Genomic DNA, 21,077 nt, shown 5'->3' with positions numbered 1-21,077 from the left:
TTCATTGCATACTTACTTTAATTTATGATCTTTATTCCTTCTCTATTATTTATAACTTAATGGGTTTTCTATGTGGTACAAGACAATATATTAATCAAGTTAAATAACTTCTCAAGCGCTGCAGTGACAGCATGGTACTAAATAGTAGTATACAACTTAGTATCTATTACTACTATATGAAAATGGTACAATAAATGGTACCACTCAATAACCATCAAGTATATTTGTGAGCCTCAAAAATAGAGATTACTATATAAATATTTTCAAAATCAGTCCCAACAGTACTTGCATGTCAGGGGAGAGGAGGGGAAGCATAAATAATCAGCCCCAGAGATGGCAGCAATGGATAGATGTCTGAGCCCTGCTTTGGCTTTAAAGCAGAATGATTCAGCACCATCCTATCTCCCACCTCCAAAAAAAAGCATTGGGAATGGGAAACAGTCTATTCATCCTCACCAACTCTTAATTCTAGCAATGTATTTTCTGTATAAAAGTTGACTTTGCCAATGCAATATGTATTATGGAATTCTTAAAGCTACTTAAGAAACAGGGTCTGCTATTTCTAATGTGGATTACAACAATCACAACTTCTTGTGGCAACTACTCACCTCTAGCATTTTCAAGCTCTAGTAGCAGATGCTAAGTTACCCGAAGAACTGCTCATTTTACTAACTGGGATGTGAACTTGGAGAAATAGCATAATTCAAAATAGCTCCTGCCTATCTGTGTTTATGCCATGTCCCTTAGCTAAAGAGTATGCTACCACAATGTACTGTTTAATGTTTGCTATTTCTCATTGCCCTTGGCATGGTTCCATCCCTACAGTCCATCAGTGGTAGGATAAGCTATTCGCTACAATTAGAACTGCTTGGATGGGCTAAATATGGCAAATGAAATTGCTGGTAATATTTAAAGTATCATAATCTTCTTTCCATTATTCTTGGATATGGACTTAGAATTTAACTATTAAGTGCACTATTAAGTACAAATTATAGCTATTTTCTTGCCAAATGACGCTTCAGCAGTTTTTAACATGGCAAACAAAGAAAATACCTTAATGCAACACAAAACACGAACACTAGAAAAAAACTAGTATGTAACAGCGTGACAGTTTATTTGCCAGTCAAGCAAACAATAATTTTAGCACTTGTCAAGCAATATATTGCTTTTATAAACATTAATGCTAATATATTCCCCTGTAGCTGGAAAAGAGTTTTTACATTTCCACAATCACAGTGTCTCTGTGAACTGTAACTTTTATTCTTTTTACAATAGACACTTAATTGGTTTAGTAGGAAACTATAAATTCAGAATAAATTTGTTTCAGAAAGGTGAATGATATTAAGGCCTGAAAATTGATTCACTTCAAAGTAAATTCATATTTAAAAATGAAATATTAGAGTAAAAGAGCCTTTCTGCCAAAGCATTACTAACAGCATGCTCAACTATCAACCTAGCAACAAAGGAGACTTGTTCTTTTAGCAGTTAAATCATGGAGAGAGACCCCTGTATAAGTGGAAGAGATGTGTTGATGACTGTTGTTTGTGCAGTGCATACATTGCATTGTATGAGTGCTCTGGTGCAGCTAATTCTAGTCTGGGTGGTAATTCATTGCATTTGCTAAATAGATGCCATACTTATTATCATGTTCCAAAAGTACCCATATGTGCACACCTCCTTTATCAATATACAGGTATGAGGCCTACTATCCAGCATGCTGGTTACATGCCATGTTTTCTGGATGAAGGATCTTTCAGTTATTTGGATGTCTATACCTTAAGTCTGGCAAAAATCATTAAAACATGAAATAAACCCATTAGGATTGTTTTGCGTCCAGTAAGCAATAATTATATCTTGGGATCAAGTTGGGATCAAGTACAGGGCACTTACAGAGAAAAAGAAATCATTTTTAAAAAATCTGAATTATTTGAAATATTTGGGGCTTTCTGGATAACAGGTTTCCTGATAATGGATCCCATACCTTTATCAATATGTTACTGCTGTATCATACTAACAAATGTTTTTGAGGGACTGCTAATTGACTCATACCTATAAGGTTGCATTTTTACAATGAAATGGCACAAGTATGAGCTTCCTTTGAAGACAATTTACACACAAGGAATGCTGTGCTTGACCACTTGACATAACAAGACCTCTGATAATGTATATATATATATATTTATATTATTGCATTATATGTATTTTTTTTTTGCACTAAAAACTTAAAAAAACTTTTTACACATTTTTCATTATTTATTAAGGAGCAGATTTATCAAAATATGAGTTTAGAGCCAACCCAAAATATAATTTGTTGCCTATTAAAAGAATACATAATTCTAAGCAACTTTGCAATTTACATTAATTACAAATTTACAATGGTTCTTGACTTGTTTGTATATACATAATTGCTATTAGAAGTAGTGTTTGCCTGTTCTTTTCTATTCTCTGCCCTGGTGGCTCTGGCATTTCAGTGTAACACAAGGCAGCAGAATGACAGACCTGCCTTGCTGGAGAAGACTGACATTTGCAACATTGTTTAAAAAATAACAACCAGGAGTTCAGCAAATGCTGCTTTCAATAGCAATTACATTTACAAATAACTTTAAGCACAAAAAAATAACTCAATATATTGGAAACTGGAATTCACATTGGAAAGTTGCTTGCAGTTATGTTTTCTTTTATTAGGCAAAAAATTATTTTTTATACAGCATCTTGTATCTCCAGGTGTTCCTTAAATGCTTGCCATGAATGACCTGCAAGAGCTGCACATAAAGGGAAGCATCGTGTCTGTAAGCAGCAGGCACTAATTGAGGGGGTGGGGGCAAAGTGCATTATGGGAACAAAAACACACAGTTTGCTGTGCCTCTGCAAAAATGCTTATCTCTTCAATTATATTTGTTTAAGAATACAGAGACCTTGCCAGGCAGTCTAATGAGGACAGAATTGTCAGTAATAAGGAAAAAGTAGGAAAAGTAGGACTAACTGTGACTGTGCACCGTCTACCCAGGGAAAGCATTTTGTTTCTAGACCTGCCTTGGGGCACACTATATGAATGTGTAACCCAAGGTGGTTATTTGTCACCCACTTAGGAGTCCTTACCTCACTTGCTAGTGGGTAAAATGGATCCTTAAAGGACAAGGAAAATTAAATAGTACTACTATTGCTATGTAAAAACGCTATATTTCTAGCTTGCCTAATGAAAGATACACCTGCTACATTCTACATACTTGTTTCAGTGAACGGTGCCGCCATCTTTAACAAGGGATGCCCACTCCGGTTTCCTCACTGTCTCTACTGCGCATGCGTCCCCAACATCCTCCATATGCCCCCCCCCACTCCCCCCTGCGTCCTTCTGTGTCACCCCCCCCAGCAGTTGCATCCTGTATCCATAGTATGTGTACACTAGCAGATTAGTTTTTTTTTAGATTAACTCTTTACTAGCCTTTCCTTCTCCTTTAACATCAGGATATGTATATAAGGAGGTATGTAATAGTGTAACCTATAGAAGAGGGAGCGTTTAATAATCTTTTAAGGGGGATTGTATTAGGGTTAGGGCATTTATTTTCAACACAAAAGGGAAAAAAAAATCTGATTATTTTAATTATCGTTCCAAATCTTATAAGAAAACAACAACAGCAACAAAAAAAACGTAGGCAACCATTTCTTTTTAAACAGTCATCTAACTCTCAGGTTTTCAGCATTCTCTTTATTAAGCATGCTAGTCTGGCCTGCAAGTGCATATGCTCCTAGCCTACAAAAGGCTTAGGAATAGATATACATTTGTGCATATAAAAAAAAAAAAAAAAATTACAGTGAAATAAAACCTTTATATAATAATTCCAATAAACAGGGAATATTTACCCAATATAGTTAAAGATCACTGTAAGCAAATATATCTATTTCTTTCAAAATGACTTGCATTTTCTCTGTAATATTCAAATAGTACTTTGTAGTTTATGGGAATTAACAATTTACAAATTTATGTAGTTAGCAAAATAATCTTCTGGATTTATTTAATGTTTAAACAATTTTTAGCAGACCAAAGGCATGCTGATCCAAATTATGTAAAGACCCCCTATCCACAAAACCTCAGGTCCCAAGCATTCCAGATTCCAAAGCAGTACTAGGTTTTTACTCATTGTATTGTAAGTCTGTGAATAAAACAACATTGTATGTAATAGTTAACAGAGAAAGAATCACTGGTATGGTCTTAACCTGCATTCATCCATGAATAATCTTCCTGGGTTTTATGTCGTTATTGGTTGCATTTATTATTTGACTGAACAATAATGGATATTCAATAAACATGTACATGTGTTAAAATTTAAAGAATGAAAAAGAATGTTGATGGTTTCCATCAATAATTCACTAAGAGCTGGCAGCTTTTGAAGGTCATTCATAAAGATCTTGTTTAAAAGAAACAATCAATCACTGCTCATACATATTACGAAGTCATAATTATAACAAGTGCCTTTACAAACCTATAGAAAACCTCCAATACTTGAATGCCCAATAGTGGCAAATATATTTTTAAGGCTCACATTTTTTTCAAATAAAATGTGGAACAGCCAAGGTTAATTCAAACTTACTCCAAGTATTTCTTGACCCGGGTGTTTATACCACGGGTCCAGTGCTCAGGGGGTAATGCAATTCAATAGGGATCCAAAAAAACTAAAACTCAGCCCCAAGTCCCACACCAATGGAGGAGCACAGTTTAGAGCCTCCAAACTTTAAAACATAAGAACCACTTGGCAGTAACTTAAGAAGTCAAGAACAAACTAGTGCACACCCAGGACATTATAAAATAAGCATTGAACCTTAGTCATTGTTACACTCTTATTTTTAATTCTGAATAGTGCCATGGCTTTACATCATGAAATCGAGGCTTTGCAAGAGTGTGATGATTATGGTGGTCATGCTAATGTGATTAGGTGACTGGGCTGTACCATTTTATGGATCAGCATGATCCGATAGGTATCAAATATGTAAAAAAAATCATGTAAACTTACTTCTGATGTTCTACAGTTTGTGCAAACATACTACAATAGTAATCCCTGATAAAGAAATACTTCCATGTGCTGTATATTGTGCATCAAAATATAGTTTAAAAGAAATATTGCCATTCCTTATATTTTCTTTTCATTTTTATATACCTTGAAGTATTTGGTGTTGAGTCTTCTTTGTATTAAAGATTTCCATTATTAATAAAATCACATGGGATTGACCAGTGTTTATTGCTTTTACTTCCACAATCCCACTGCTGATTAGCCTTTCTATTGACACTAAGGGGCAATACTGTCAGACTATTTTAGTAAATGATTAGGATTTTTAGCACTTAAAATTGCAGAAAAAAATTAGCGATTTTACCTATATTTAATATGTGTCAAAACGGCTAAAAATACAATTTGCGACCTAAAACTTGCACAGATCATGCAGAAGTCAATGGCAGCTGTTCCTTCCCTGTAGGATCCTTCTTTTGCTTTGAAACTTTTGGATTTTTGACACCGTCACTGTGTGACAATTCCAAAAAGTTGCAGTTTTTATAAATTTTGGTGACTTTTCTGCAACTTTTCCCAAGATGACTTTTTCATTTCAGACTTTTTAGTCAATGCCAGACATTCGTTAAAACAAATCTATTTGAATTTTAAAATGTTCAGAGTTTTAGCAAATCTGTCCCCTCGGCTAATGTCAGTTGTGACTGATTGTGACTGCACCAGAGGAAGGACCCCAGAGGTCCGAAACATGTAGTGCTATGCATCTCTAAACTAATAAACAACACAGAACGCATTTGACTCTAAAGTGGATTTTTTTTTATTTTTACATGGTACCTATTAGACCTGGAAAAACCTACACCATTGTGATTGAGCTTCTTCACTGAATTTCACATTTTGTGGCACACCAGTTGTATTTTTCTTTTTGTGGCTGATTCTCTACTGACATTTTGTACCCGTGAAAATGGGAACCACATGGCATTGCAATGGGAGCTGTAAGAGGTGGTCACAGGTGTTTCTCTGCCAGCAGAAAACACATAGAACAAAGTCTGCCGGTAGAGAATCCGCTACATCTGAAATTAACTTTTATCTAGCAGCACTGTGAATAATGTTTGCTTTGTTGGAAAAATACAGTAAATAGATTTTAAACCAAAAAGTATTACAGGACTGTTGCATTCAGATTTATGAAAAAATTTAAGCTTATAACTTAATGCATTAAAACTCCCCTACGTTCTATTCATTCCTAGAAGCATATTTAACTGTATTCTGTCACCCATTGATAAATACGCCTTTAAAAATGTAAAGTATGTATGTATTAGCTCTACTAATATTTTGATACATCTTTGTCAATGCTGTCTTGCCTAATTAACTATTATTGTAAGGTATGGTTATTGGTTGCTAAAGATTACATATAATGATTGTTAGAACAAAATCTTTTTTTTTTATCCTGGTGGCCATAAATACCAGTCCCTAGTAGGATTGTGGGATTATATGCTAGATTATGATTGGCATCATGCACCAAATATTTCTACATAGAACTATAAAATGCTTTTCCTAGTATAAATTATCCCTTATGTCCTCTTTCACAAAGATAGTATATCTTAATGAAATCTAAAATACCATAATAAAGAAATACAGGATTTGTTGTTCCAGACATGCAGTGGACATTGATGGATTCTCTTAAACTAAAGCCAGCTCATGTGAAGTATGTCAAATGTAATCATCTGATGTGAAATGACATTTTACTCATGTTCCGCTCTTAGAACTAGCATCAAATTGTTCAGACTTTTTTTTTTTTTTTAGATTTACGTACTTAGGCAACAACAAACATCACTGTAAAAAACATCTGCCATATCAATGATGTATCATGCACTCAAAGCATCAAAAAGATAATATAGCTCGACACTTGGCTTCAATGATTCAATCTACCTTTTTGTCCCTCTGTATATTATAACAGTGAATGACAACAAAGGAAAAGGTGTTCAAAGCAATATTTCTCCTTGGACTTAGTGTAAAAGGTTTTATAAATCAAGTACACTGCAAATTAATTGCTATTGCCTTCTGTTTATTGTTTCATATACAAAGAAGTTAAGATAAAAAATAGATTCAAAAAGTGAGAGAACATGTTTTGTTTTCTAATGAAAATTTTCAATTCATGTTTACAGTGTTAGACATTTAATAGAAAACAATAGTTGTTTAGGATGCTTTTACTGCTACTGCACCTTAAAGCAGTCTGTGGCATATTTGCAATATGGAGGTGCAGGGGCCCATATAAGTGCATCATCTGTATTGCTTGTACATCTTCTGTTACAACAAAAGCCAGTGAGCTATGTAAGGGTATTCAAAGTAGTCATAACTTTGTTATACATTCTGACCAAGGGCCTCTGTAATTCTGCTTAAAATTGGTTTACCATCTTAAATATTGTCCAACACCATATCTGAGATTTCTCCAATACCAAAGTCACACAAGTGACGTACCTTGTGGGACCTTTACTGTGAAAATGAGTGAAGGTACATGGTTTTCCAGTATGTGTAATGCAGGTGGCATATGAATATGAACATTGCCTCCTCATCCAAGTAATGGAATTCAGTGCAATGTGCTGAATCAAACATATCTTGGGTTAGCCTGTTATTCATTCTAGGGAATCTTCATTTTTCTTATGGTAACAAGCAAATGCAGTTGGAAGGTGGGAAGTGTAAACAATATAATGTGATAATAAAATAAAAAAGTTCAGTTAGGTACATTTTTTTTGTAGGGAAAAAAAGTACGCGAGGAATAATATAAATTGTACAAAAAAAAAAACCAGCATCATGGAACAAATCACAGAATTTTGCACATTCACATTTTTATAGTAATGTGTTCACCTATGACTTTGTCATACCTTAATTATTGATATCTAAAGCACTATGTAAGCCTATGGGCTATTTTAATAATTGTGTGGTTACAGAGTGTTATATAGTTCTTCTAACTCTCTTTGAACATTTAGGGGTTAGATGTTAATACGTTACTTTGATGGCACTCTATATATGAAATATTGTACCTATATATGATAATAGTTTTTATTTTCTATTTTTATATGAGTAGATGGATTTCCCTTAGGCTTAGCGAGTGAAATTTTGAGGTTTTTAGACATAACTGTGGTCTTATTGTGATTATATTTTGTACATATTGGGTTACAACTTTGCTAATTGCTAATTGATTCAATATATATATATATATATATATATATATATATATTATAAATAGTATTGTTTGAAGGGGTTAGACTTTTTTTTGGTCTTTTTTCAATCCAAATTAACTATGTAACTATTGCTATATAGGAATATGGATACAGTTTGGATGGAATGTTATTTTCTCACACTGTAGGTACTAGTTAAAGCACTTTTGAAGTATGCAAAATCATATAATTTAGGATTCGCTACTGATGATTCCTGTCTCATTGCTTTTTGTCTCTGTGCCTTACCCTGCAGGAGCTAATCTACAGCAGAAGCGTTTTACAAACGTACCATTTTCTCTATGTGTAGGTGTTATTAACACATTGAGAAAAGTAAATAGTCATATGCAACATAGAAAAAAGCTTTCTTCCTTTCTGTCTGTAAATACAGGAAATAATTTCTGCAGTGGCAAACAGGGAAGCAATGAAAAGTAAGCCAAGAGTTTATCATAATCAATTGTGTATTAGTAAGTACATATAACCTTGTCTTTATATCTAAAATTAATATGACATTGTATTCTACAAACTACCTATTTTATCATTACCTGTGCTTGGTAACAACAACAAAAAAAAATCACTACATTTTTCAATAAGAAATACCTCCTAACATACTTATGGGGGAATGTAATAAAAACTGGTAATGAAAAAATTATTTGCAATGTGAAAATGTGTGCCTCTTTGCGAACAAATTTGCCTTTTGCAAATTTTATATGGGTTTTGCGAGTGCAGAAACTGTTTAGCAACCACTTCCGGAAGTGGAAGAACGTTTCTGAATTTTATTGTTTGCAACAGGGCGCAGTGTATGTAATACAATTTCTTAATGAAAAAGTTGATAAGTTCCAAAAGATCACGCCACCTTCAAGCATGCCTTAAAAGTCTGCATCGAGGGCATCCTGGGCACAGTGCTCATAAAACACTCTCAACTTCAACAGACACTTTAATTTTTGTGGTTTTACATTTTACAGTACATTTATTTAATAAGCAAGCACTATCCCCACACTATCCCCACCCTGCCAAGGACCTTGGCATGATAAATGTCTAGGTCCAAATTAGGGCAGATTAATTATAGCATAATCAACAAAACAATTTAAAATCTATAAAATGTAAAATGCTTAAGGATAATGTTAATGGCTATGTAGGTAAACAAAGTCATTATACATTGTTCAATATAAAGATCTGTTTATTCTTATTTTTGGTATGCAAGGTGTTACAATGGAGTTTTAATAATATGTCATTTAAATTAAAGCACTATGGGTAGTTAAGGAAAATGGTTTAATTGCTTCACTCTTCCATACAGGGAAGAAGCACACAAGCTTACAATTCTTCAGGTGAAATACAGGTATTGCTTCTTCCCTGTAAGGAGGTCTATGGATTTGGCTTGGAAGCAGCTGTGGAATTTAATGCACCCTATGGAATTATGTAAGTGATGTGCTGAACAATTAATTAATGTTAATTTCTTCACTCACAACTTTATATCCCTGCACATAGAAAAAAGTGCCTAAAAGAGGAAACTAGCCTTTTTTATTTAGGGCAACTTTATATAATTTCTGCAGCTTTGCTACATTGTAATTACTTTGAATTGTATACAATGCATACCATATGTGCAGGATTTACAAGTCCCAGACACAGGTTCACAGGCTTATGTACCACTGTATGCTTCTGCAGACTATATGGTCACAATGTGTAGGTACTATAACGCTGAACAATGAATATGGAACCCTAACGTTTCATAACTATATGTACTTCTTTAAGGTCATGCATAGTATAGCTGCTGTTTATTACCACATTGTTTGCTTAATTCGCCTATCAGTTTCCTCAAACCCTCATTCCCTGCCAGATAAAAGTATCTGCTGAATTATACATTACTAATTGAATGCTTTGAAAAGTCTTAATCACACTCTCAATCCTATGCAGTTGGCCAAGTACTGCTTCTGAAAGGATGCATTGCAGCAGAGAATAGATTGTTAAGAAATACCAAACACAGTTTAAACTGGGTCAGCATTAAACATCAGTACAATTTGTTAAAAACTGAGGAATAAAAAAAGCAAGACAATTAAACATATCCTGCAACTGTCTGCAACCCAAACCGACACAGGCAGGAGGACAACAAATGCATAAACAAATTATGATTTAAATGATAGTATCTAACAAATGTCTACAATATTGAGCAACATAAACATAATATGCAACATCAGAAAAGACAGCAGAAAGGAATAACAATAGCATAATAAAATGATAAAAACAAGGATCTTACATTACCTAACTACCTTAAAGGGGACCCGTTACCTTAAAGGGATAATGTCATGATTTTATGGTATACTTTTATGATATACTTAATTGAGCTATCAGAAAGAGCCGCTGCTACACGTTAGAGTTGCTTTTAGAAAAACCTATTGTTTCTCCTACTCCCATGTAACTGGAGGAGTCCCAAGCTGGACTTGATTTCTTACTATTGAGTGTTATTCTGATATCTACTGGGAGCTGCTACCTTGCTCCCTTCCCATTGTTCTGCTGATCGGCTGCTGGGGGGGGGAGGGAGGGGGGTGATATCGCTTCAACTTGCAGCTTAGCAGTAAAGTGTCACTGAAGTTTATCAGAGCACAGGTCACATGGCTGCAGCACCCTGGGAAATAAGGAATATGGCTAACCCCATGTGAAATTTCAAAATTAATTATAAAAAAATGTGTGTTTTTTGAAAAATGTATTTCAATGCAGGATTTTGCTGGAAAAGCTCTATTAACTGATGCATTTTGATGCAGTATTCCAAAATAATTCCAAATCCCTTTTTATCATGTTATTTGAGCTATCAAAAACTTTACTTACACTACATAAATTATATACAGTAAATCTTGTTTCCTTTAGTTTTGCAAGTACACAATCACAGCAAGCAGGAAGCTGGCATTTTGTAAACACTGTTATTAAAACAAGCTTTGCATCATCCCAAAATCTTGTTTCTGCTCCATATATGTATAGGATACAGCAATGCAATGACATCTAGAAGTGCTGAATGGAAAGTAAAATAGATTGCCTGCCCTGCCTCTATTTCTGAGGCAGGTAATATATGATTGACATCTCAGATTTTTAAATATATTTATAACAGGTATGTATGTTTTAATAAAAAAAAGAATTTGGGTTTCATGTTTAATTTGCAAAGGACTTTTTTTTTAGACAGGTTTTTATGTGTGGGTGACATGCAGTAACTTTTTTTTTGAAAATTGGTGTATAACAATAGCGTTAACAGTAGCATATTTAGATTTCCATGAGTATAAGTAGTCATTTGGGAATTTAATGTAAAAGCAGTTAATGTAAAATAGTTGGTCAGCTCTGGGTACCTAGAAATGCTATATTTACAAGGAGAGGAGGATCAGGGTGTCTGTATTGCATCCAAGGGTCCCAAATTTTCACATTTTGGGGAGGAATTTGATGGAGGAGTTTCTCATTCATCAAGATCCAGTTTACTTTCTTTTTAAATGCCTGGAATGGTATATGTTCAGATATCCAAGCTTTAGCAATTATTTGTTGTGCAGTTAAGAAGATATTAAGCCATTTGTGTCTCATTTGTGAGTCATTTGTGTATATAATATATTTGGGGAGTCAGTACCCTTTGCCTCTCACAGCATAATGTCTTGACGATGTGGGGATATTGTTACTGGAAGTCACTGTAGTATTATTAACAAGTATATCTATATAACCTTAACCTATAAAGTTTTATTCATAGTGTCTAATGGTAGTGGAGAGAGGTTTTCAACAGCATATTTTAGCTGGCAGATGCCAGAAACAATTCAATTTCCTATTGTAGTAAAACTTACTGGAAAAGCAAGTAGAGACAGTTCTCTGCCTAAACATGCTCGTTATAAGCCACCTATAATAGCATTGTTAAGAAGTATTAATTAGGGCTATGACAAACAGGTTGCTTTTTCTACCTGTGGTCAGTGGCAGCTAAAATGCACAAGTTTAATTTATGTTCTTATTGCTTTTTGTGGTGTACCCTGTCTACCATGTTCTGTCTTGAAAATGAATGGGAGTCAATGAGAGAAGTTTCTCCAATTGCTAAAATGCAGAACAGTGGTAGCAGTATAGAAATATGAATCTATATAATCTTCGTTATCACGGGCTACTAATCTCCTTGACATGCCATCCCACCAGCAAGAATGTAAATCGCCGGTGGGATGGCATACGCGTCACTTCACTTTCCTGTCAAGGCAGTGCAACAAGCGGAGATTAGTCGCCCCGACAATGAATCTTTGCTACCGCGGGCGACTAATCTCCCCAGAATGCCATCCCACCGGCAAGAATGCAAATCACCAGTGGGATGGTATTTCTGCATTTCTGTTTCAGGCAAATAAATTCTTCACCCCCCCCCGGCAATTTACATTCTTGCCGGTGGGATGACATTTCGGTGAGATTAGATGCCTGCAGCAGTGAAGATTTATCTTGGGCGACTAATCTCCCCGTGCCACAGTCCTTAGTGCTCTAGTGCCTACATTTGGGGCATACGCAAATGATCCCTTATGCAGTATGCTTTTTTATTGTCTATATGCATTTCCTTTTGGTACTGTGTTTCTTTTTGGAACTTTTTTTCCACACTCCAAAATCAGGTTAATAGGCTTCTGCTTTAATTAACCCTAATGTGTTATGTTTTGATTGTAAGCTTGCCTGATGAGAGTGTAAAACAATCTCTGCATAAATTGCATCCACTTTATAAAAATTGGTCATGCATAAACGCAATATTGAAACAGAGTGATGTATAACCAGAAGGAGCTTGATTTTATTAGGTTTTTTTATTCTTAAGTAAGACATGAATAGCAAAATGTTAAAGCCATAATGAATTGATCATCAAATGGGGTAAACCACTTCCCATCTGTCCCATATACAGAAGGCAGGCAATAATTTCAACTCAGATAAATCCTGTTTTAATTTGACAAGTTGATGGCCCATGCAATTGTTGCACATATTGTCCTGATCTTATAAAAAAAATCTGAAATGCCAGTTACACTAAAATATAGTTTCTGAGAAGAAAACTACATCTTCCTCAGTTATTTCTTTAGTTGTTTGAAATGCCAGATGGCACGTGATGGTTATGTTCTGCACTGTATCATTTGTCTGCGCATCTAGGCTAAACATCATTTAACACCTGTTGTAATAAACAAAAGGATAGTCTGACGTAGATTCCACACTCTTGTTGCATAAAGGAAATGTTCTGTTGTAATTTATCAAGGAAAGGACAGTACAGTAGCCACATAATAAAAAATTGTAATGGAAAGATAAGAAAAAACAGCAAACCAATAAATAAGTAAGAATTTAGAGCAGTAAAAATGACTTTGGCTGTAGAGGTAACACTGAGTAGATAAAGTACCTGAACACTGAGTAAAGAATTTTACATATTATATTGTGGAATCTACTACTCTACCTCTAACAGCAAAGTGTAAAGCTGGCAGATGTTTTATGATGGTAATACAGTATTAGACCTTTTATCCAGAAAGCTCGGACCTGGGGTTTTCTGAATAAGGGATCCTTCTGTAATTCGTATCCTCATACCTTAAATATACAAAAAAATAATTTGAACATTAAAGGACAAGGAAAGGTTAATATAAATTAAAAGTAAGTCTAAAGGCATTCTTTTTAAGTACTTACTGCATATCTAAATTCCCAGATCACTGCTTGCTTCTCTGAGATATGGTGCTGGCAGCCTACAGCAGTGTGAAGACTACAGTGACATCACTGAAATCTCTCTCCCCTTCCTGTAGGTGCCAGCGGCAGCCTTCCTATTCTCTGAGCATGTGTGTAACTTGATCCTGTCTCCTGTTCTGAGCTACACATACCCACCAGCCAATCAGAAGCGGATCTGGCAGAGGGGAGGGGGGGGAGGGAATGAAACACATGTGCAGTATGAAGTAAGGAGGGAAAGGAAGGGAGAATACCTTTTTAGAGATGGCTGCCTGTTCTAGAAAATGTGAAGTAAGTGTGACTGAGTAAATATTTGATTAGGTGAGCCAAAAGTGTGGCGTTTTTACTAAACAATAGGAGGACTATTGGGCAGTATGCTTTTTAAATTTTGACTTGCATTCTCCTTTAAATAAACCCAATAGGATTATTTATATCTTGAATATAAGTACAAGGTACTGGTTTATTATTACAGAGAAAAGGGAAATGTGTATAAAAACTGAATTATTTTATAAAAATGAAGTCTATGGGAGATGGTCTTCCCATAATTCGAAGCTTTCTGGATAACGGGTTTCCTGATAACTGATCCTATGCCTGTAGGAGAATCATCTATCTATTTTCTCTAATGCTCTAGGGAAGCCTAATACTTTAATTAACAGGATTTGTTACCACTCGTCATAAAAAGAAAGTAGAAAAGTCTAGAATTGGGTTGCATTGCATTCTGGGTGCTTTAACAGTCCTGGTCACATTGCTGCCAATCAATATTCATATAAGTACAATATCAACAGATGTAAAAGCAGATATGTTTATACATCCAAATATCTCACAATGTACTACCTAAAGATAGCAAGTCACTTTGATTACAATGTAAACCAGTGAGAGGCTCACAAACTTAAAAGGAAATCTGTACGTTTTATCACAATATTCATACGGTATTGTAATTTATCCTAGTACCAATAAATATATTAGGGCGGGTTATTTACTGAGACCATAGATGAGTACTAAGGGAACAGAAACGCACCTCCCCCTGCTCTCCCTTTATGAATACATTGCTACCAAGAGATTGTCATTGCTACCAAGAGATTGACCTGAGGCAATTCTGCCACCTGGAGATATAAGGGGCCATGGGCAAATCTGCCATGTTTTTTTTACTTTGCTCCCTACCCTTCAAGTAGTAAATGACCCCTTATATTTGTCTACTGGAACGCAAATCAATTATTTTGTTTAGACTGCTATCTGCCCCAGATCACAGTAGGCATACACTGGTTAAAAGAAGAAAAGAAAACAGAAGACAGGACATACTGCAAAGAAATGATGATTTTCTACTATATTGTACACATAATTAGCACGATCTGAATGCAATATAATCCTCTGGCACTGTGAGAAATCCAAATGAGAGCCAGTCATGTGTGTCTTACGTTCTCTTGAGGTTTAAGAAACCTTAGGGCTAGTATTAAGACATACAGCATCAAAATCAACACATCTAGTAGCTTAGATCCAATTATCCAGTCCAGAAATACTGTTGCTAAATCTTCATACAAAAACATGAATAAAAACTATGATAGGTCTATTCTCAGTGAAATTTAGAATGATGTAGTTACAAAAGACAAACCTTAATCTGAAGTACATGAACATACAAGGAACAAGCAAATGACCAGGGTCCCATGATTAATAAAAATCCTCAGACAATAAGCACTGGATTCTTGATATAGAAATGTATGACATTTCCTAAATACAGACCTAATAAACACATGAACCAAACCCAGTGTTCCTTCAACATTTAAGATTCTTTCATGACAAAATAATTAAATCCAACACTTGGTAATTACCTGTATCACTGTGATAACAATGCTCTTAATCTAGAAATGTCCCCCTAGTATATAAACCTTACCTACAATCATGTGGTTGCATACATCACAGAATGTGGGCTTTTTGAATATATGTTCTTGAAAAGCATGGGACTTGCTATTGGATGCTGGCTGCACAGTAGCTTTGGTTGGAGTAGAGGATGGGCTCTCAGATGGTAGAATCTGGTTGCTACCAATTGGGTTTATTTCTGGCTCCAGGTCAACTTGGAGTTTCATGTCACTGTTAGTCCTTTGAAAAAAGTTTTCTGCGCTTTTACTTCGGATACTCTTGGTCTTGAATGAAAGGGATTTCTTAAGCTTCTGCAGCTGTAAGGAAACACAAGTACTGTCTGAAACTGTGTTTATGTTTATGCACAATACATTTGATTCATTTGTGATTAAATTTCAATATCTGTTAACTATCTATCTATCTATCAATAATTTATCTATCTTCTATCTATCAATCTATCTAATATCCAGTTTGGGTCACAAAGCAAAAACACAGTGTCACTTGGGTGCCTGTTTAGAACTGACCAAATTGACGGCACTCAGGAATTATGACTAATGCCTAAAAGTGAGGATTCTTTGCTCCAGCGTTACTGTTTCCCACAGGAACCTTCGTCAGGTTTGTAACTGAAACCATTGGAACAAAAATAACTTCACTTATGCATTAATTATGGCTGTGTAAGGGCCAAATAGAATGGAAAATTAACCTTAATTTACTGAAACAGGAAATGTCTTTATATGCTTCCCTGCTTACTTCTATTGCTTCTATCATTTTGAGCGATAGACCAGCTTCACAAGAACATGTTTGTGACATAAATATATAAACATCATAAATTATAATCAATGACAGTTTCTATTCATCCACAATGAACAATTAAGGCGATTAACTTAACAGTTGTACTTAAAGGTAATTTTACTATATATATATATATATATATACAGATGCTTGGAAAAAGGTACTGCTCACACAGGTCTTAGGATCAGGTTTAAAGTTTTTATTGTAGAGGCAAGGGAACTGATGTTTCGGCTGCAACACCAGCCTTTGTCAAAGTTACAAAGTTGCTCTTTGCTCTTTGCTTGTTTATATGTACTTGGGCAAATAAAATACAATTTTTTCACGGCTTGCATCTTCAGTGTGCTACTGGATTTTTTTGCTGTAACTTTGACAAAGGCTGGTGTTGCAGCCGAAACGTCAGTTCCCTTGCCTCTACAATAAAAACTTTAAACCTGATCCTAAGACCTGTGTGAGCGGTACCTTTTTCCAAGCATCTGCAAACATTTTGTTGGGACTGCACCCAGGCACATTTATCAGCTTTACACATGAGTGCCGGCTTCTGCTGCATATTATATATATATATACCGTATATACTCGAGTATAAGCCGAGTTTTTCATCCCTAAAAATGTGCTTAAAAAGTAAATATCGGCTTATACTCGGGTATATACGGTAATTGCACTCAAACTACATGCAATACGGCCGGCCTTCAGCAGCATGTAGCGGCGTGCGCGTGACATTATGCGCAGGGACATAGGGGCACAGTGGAGCACAGGAGGAGCAACCCTGAGCCCCCCCTCCCTGGACTTCCCCCGTGGCCGGCCTTAAGCAGAATGTGGACGCGGCGTGCTCGCTACATTATGTGCATCGCGCGGCTGCACATTGAGCGGCGCGGCCATGAGGAGCACATCCTGAGCCCCCCCTCCCTGGACCTCCCCAAGGACACCTGTAGCACCGTTCGCAGGACAACGGCAGCAGAACAGCCTAGCAGAGCACAGTAAGTGACACAAGAGCAGCACCGTGGCACCTCCCTCTAACCGGAGCCTTTTTCCATTACTCCACACTGGATAGTTAGGATAACATTTGTGTGCTGCTTATTGAAATTGCTGTGTGGAAATACTGTATGTAAAACGTGTTTTTGTTGGATTTGCAAGTATTTATTTTACATGTACACAAAGCTAATAAGGCTTTAAATAGACTTTCAATTATTATTGTAATTAATATACTATAGTATATGACACAGTATGTGGATATCTGCCTGTCCAAAATGTTTTTTAAAGAATCAGGGTTATTAATGTGAAGTTGTCTCTTTCTCTGTTGCTAAAACAGCCTTTTACCCTCTGCTGCTTTTCACTAGATGTTGGAAATTTTTTGATTAATTTGCTTCCATTCATTCATAAGAGGCACTGCTATTGGGTGATCAGGCCTTACTCGCATTGGTGTACCAATTCATCAAGTTTAGCTTGAAGTCAGCGCTCTGTGCAGGCCAATTAAATCCTTCTACTCCTTCTATTCATTGAAGTGACATCCAGAACAGTAATTTACTGTATTTAAAGAATACAGAAATGCCATATTTAGTTATGGGATTAAAGATTTTGTATACCGGTATATGGATGCTTTTCATGCTGCACCATTGAGGGGCTTATACTCGAGTCAATACATTTTTCCAGTTTTCTTAGGTAAAATTAGGTACCTCAGCTTATATTCAGATCGGCTTATACTCGAGTATATACGGTATATATATATACACCTTCAGAAAACGGCACTCACGGCATAAAGTCCAACCATAGATACTGGGGATCCCCAGCGGATCGAAACGCGTAGATATGAAGGTCTAATAAAGTATCTATGGTTGGACTTTATGCCGTGAGTGCCGCTTTCTGAAGGTGAATATGAGAATTGATGTGCACCCGGCGCTTCACTTATGTTCTGGTGAGTGCCGATGACTGAACTCTATATATATATATATATATATACATACACATCCTGGAAGGAGCACTTTACACCTAAAAAACATATGCCTGGGTGTTAATAACAGACAAAATATACACTAGGTAAGTAACGAACAGTAACTGTGCTCACAGTATAGACCCTCCCCCCATTTCAAACAAAAAAGGGTAGCAGTGCATTACCATAGAACAAAGACCTCTTAGTATGCAGATATTAATGCATACAGAAAAAAATATTTCTACAGCGCAAACATTAAAAGTTAGTTTTAGGTTTTTTTTTTCAAAAAAAGGAAAGAATGCATCATACTAACAATCACTTTGTAGCAACTTTGGAACAAATAAATGAAGAGCTTACAGAACTGTAGATATATCTGTATGAAGCAAGGAAAACATGCACAACAATTGGTCTGCATGGCTGTAAAAGAAGAGTTAAAATGTGCATAGTCACGGCACAGTGTAACAAGAGCACATATCTTTTATTGAATCGCAACAAGTGATAGTTACCCATTTTTACACATTGGAATTGTACGGACCTGAGAGTATCCTATTCAGTATAACAGAGTAGGCAGTGCCAGTCACATGCAAAGCATTACGGAACCATACCTAAATTCTTAGGGACCTAAATTTCCCCTTTTCAATTTTTAATTTTTTTGTTTTTTCACTTTTTCATTTTTGACAAAAATACTTTTGATTGCTACCTATTCTAATATTAGGTATATGTTCTGAGCAAATGTGTGTACAACTCCCACTTTGTCGGTAACATATATATCTGGCCATTGGAAAGTAAATTGTGATCTTTGAGTTGATGGGTACGAATTTGACCAGATTAAGGATATGGAAATGCTAATACCCATGATGCTTGTGAACACACTTTGTTTTCATCGAAAAAGGTCACAAATAGCGACTGAAACGTTGGGCTCTAAATAAAATATTTTCGTCACATTATAAAAACCTGTTGAGTGCTATACTTACCGAAGCACTCAAGAATGCTGCCTGCATTACAGCACTGTTTTTAGGAGGGCTAGGGTACATGGTAGATTGGGGTCCTAAATCCAGGGTCTTCTTAAATGCCCCCTTACATCTTATACTAGAATACTAGAAAAAAAACAAGCATTTACCAAAGGGTGATTACATTAACGCCATTATTAAAATATATTCCATAAGCTGAAGCAATGAGTCACCTTTTTGCAACTGGAATGTTTTTCTGTGAACTAAGCAGGGGATACAGCAATCACACCTCATTAAAACGAGTTAAGAGGAGAAAATGATAGATTCAAAGGCCGACTATAATGGCATTCATTATTGATTAGCCTGCAATTTAGATCAGTTGAGCCATGCCAATTAACATGTGTAACTAATTTACTTTATGCACCCTTAATAGGATGCTTGTTATTAATTAGTGCATCTTTTCTTGAATTCTTTGAATGTTTTATTTTGATCAACATATATCCTTGTTCTATTCCAAAATATGATTAAGACCTTCTGCTGCTAACTGTTATTACTTGAGATATGTTCCATCCTTGTGTGGCACTGGTATAAAGCATTAAAGAAAAAAGGACATATAAAGCAATTCTTTTTCTAGATTAAATACACAGGTATTCTGTCCATAACATGCCAAGTTTTTTGGAACTTGAAAGAAAAAAAAAATAATGGATGAGAAAAGCCAGAGAGCGGACAGCATAGAAGGAAAAGAAAGTACAAACTATTTGCAAGTCTTGTTGGAAACCTAAAATAATCACTCAAGATAACATCTATAGGCATCTATACTTTAATAATGGAAATACCCTTCAGTAAAGGTGAAGTTCTCTTTCATGTTAACTTGCCTTGTTCATTGAACACAGCAATAAATAGTCTTATATTTTTGTAACCCTGTCGCAGAATATCTAGAACCCATTCGTCGGTGCTTCATAATGCCCAAGTTTCAAAGTAGGTTGTTAATCTTCCTCTGATGACCGAAACCTGGGGAAACCTCATTTCAGAATCTTCTATAGCAACGAAAAGTTGTGGAAGTTGAAGCAGCAGCCCGTCCTCTCTGTCCTCTAGAAAGTGCGCTTTGACCTCCATGCCATGACTGAGATCTATAATAAGACCTTCCCAGTCTATAAGCTCTAAAATCTCTGAAATTCTGCCTGAAAAATTGTTTGAAATAGGTAGGACGCCTTCTATTCCTATCCTGAGGAAGGAAAAAACTCTTGCCCCCTGAAGCCCTCTTGATGATATCATCCAACATCTGTCCAAACCGACACCCAGGTGAGTAAAAAAGAAAGTTTTAGTGCCGAAAAAACGCCTGTGTTACCAACCAGGACAGGAAAAAAGACAGTAAGTTTTTGGGGGGATAGCTTATATACATTTTTTATTGGGAAATTGGAGGTGGGGGCTTGTCCTATCAACTGGAGGGGCGGGGATTAACCCATGTGTATGGAGTTCATGAAATAGGGATATTATAGATGTCAGGTGACAAAAAACTATTTAATTTCAACTAGTGATTCAGCCTTTAGAACTGTATAATACATGTGTATAGTAACTGTGGGAGTGGGATGAAATCTACAGCAAAAGTTCATAGTTGGTTCTTAGGTAAAAGTTACAGTCTGCAGATTATTCTTTTCAGTCTTTTCTGCACTGCCTTCTGTTT

The 21,077-nt window shown here is 35.7% G+C and overlaps 1 protein-coding gene across 1 annotated transcript in view; it reads right to left on the bottom strand.

Moving 5' to 3' along the window:
• Window positions 1-21,077, bottom strand: part of stac (SH3 and cysteine rich domain) — a 66,089-nt gene that overhangs the window by 27,199 nt on the left and 17,813 nt on the right. Inside the window, exon 2 of the mRNA XM_031904421.1 lies at window positions 15,762-16,044. Within this exon, the coding sequence (XP_031760281.1) occupies window positions 15,762-16,044 (283 nt within the window). The remainder of the gene's footprint in view (window positions 1-15,761; window positions 16,045-21,077) is intronic.

The sequence above is a fragment of the Xenopus tropicalis genome, chromosome 6 (genome assembly GCF_000004195.4).
Source record: "Xenopus tropicalis strain Nigerian chromosome 6, UCB_Xtro_10.0, whole genome shotgun sequence".
Classification (NCBI taxonomy): Eukaryota; Metazoa; Chordata; class Amphibia; order Anura; family Pipidae; genus Xenopus; species Xenopus tropicalis.
This window is presented reverse-complemented; position numbering and strand designations above follow the sequence as displayed.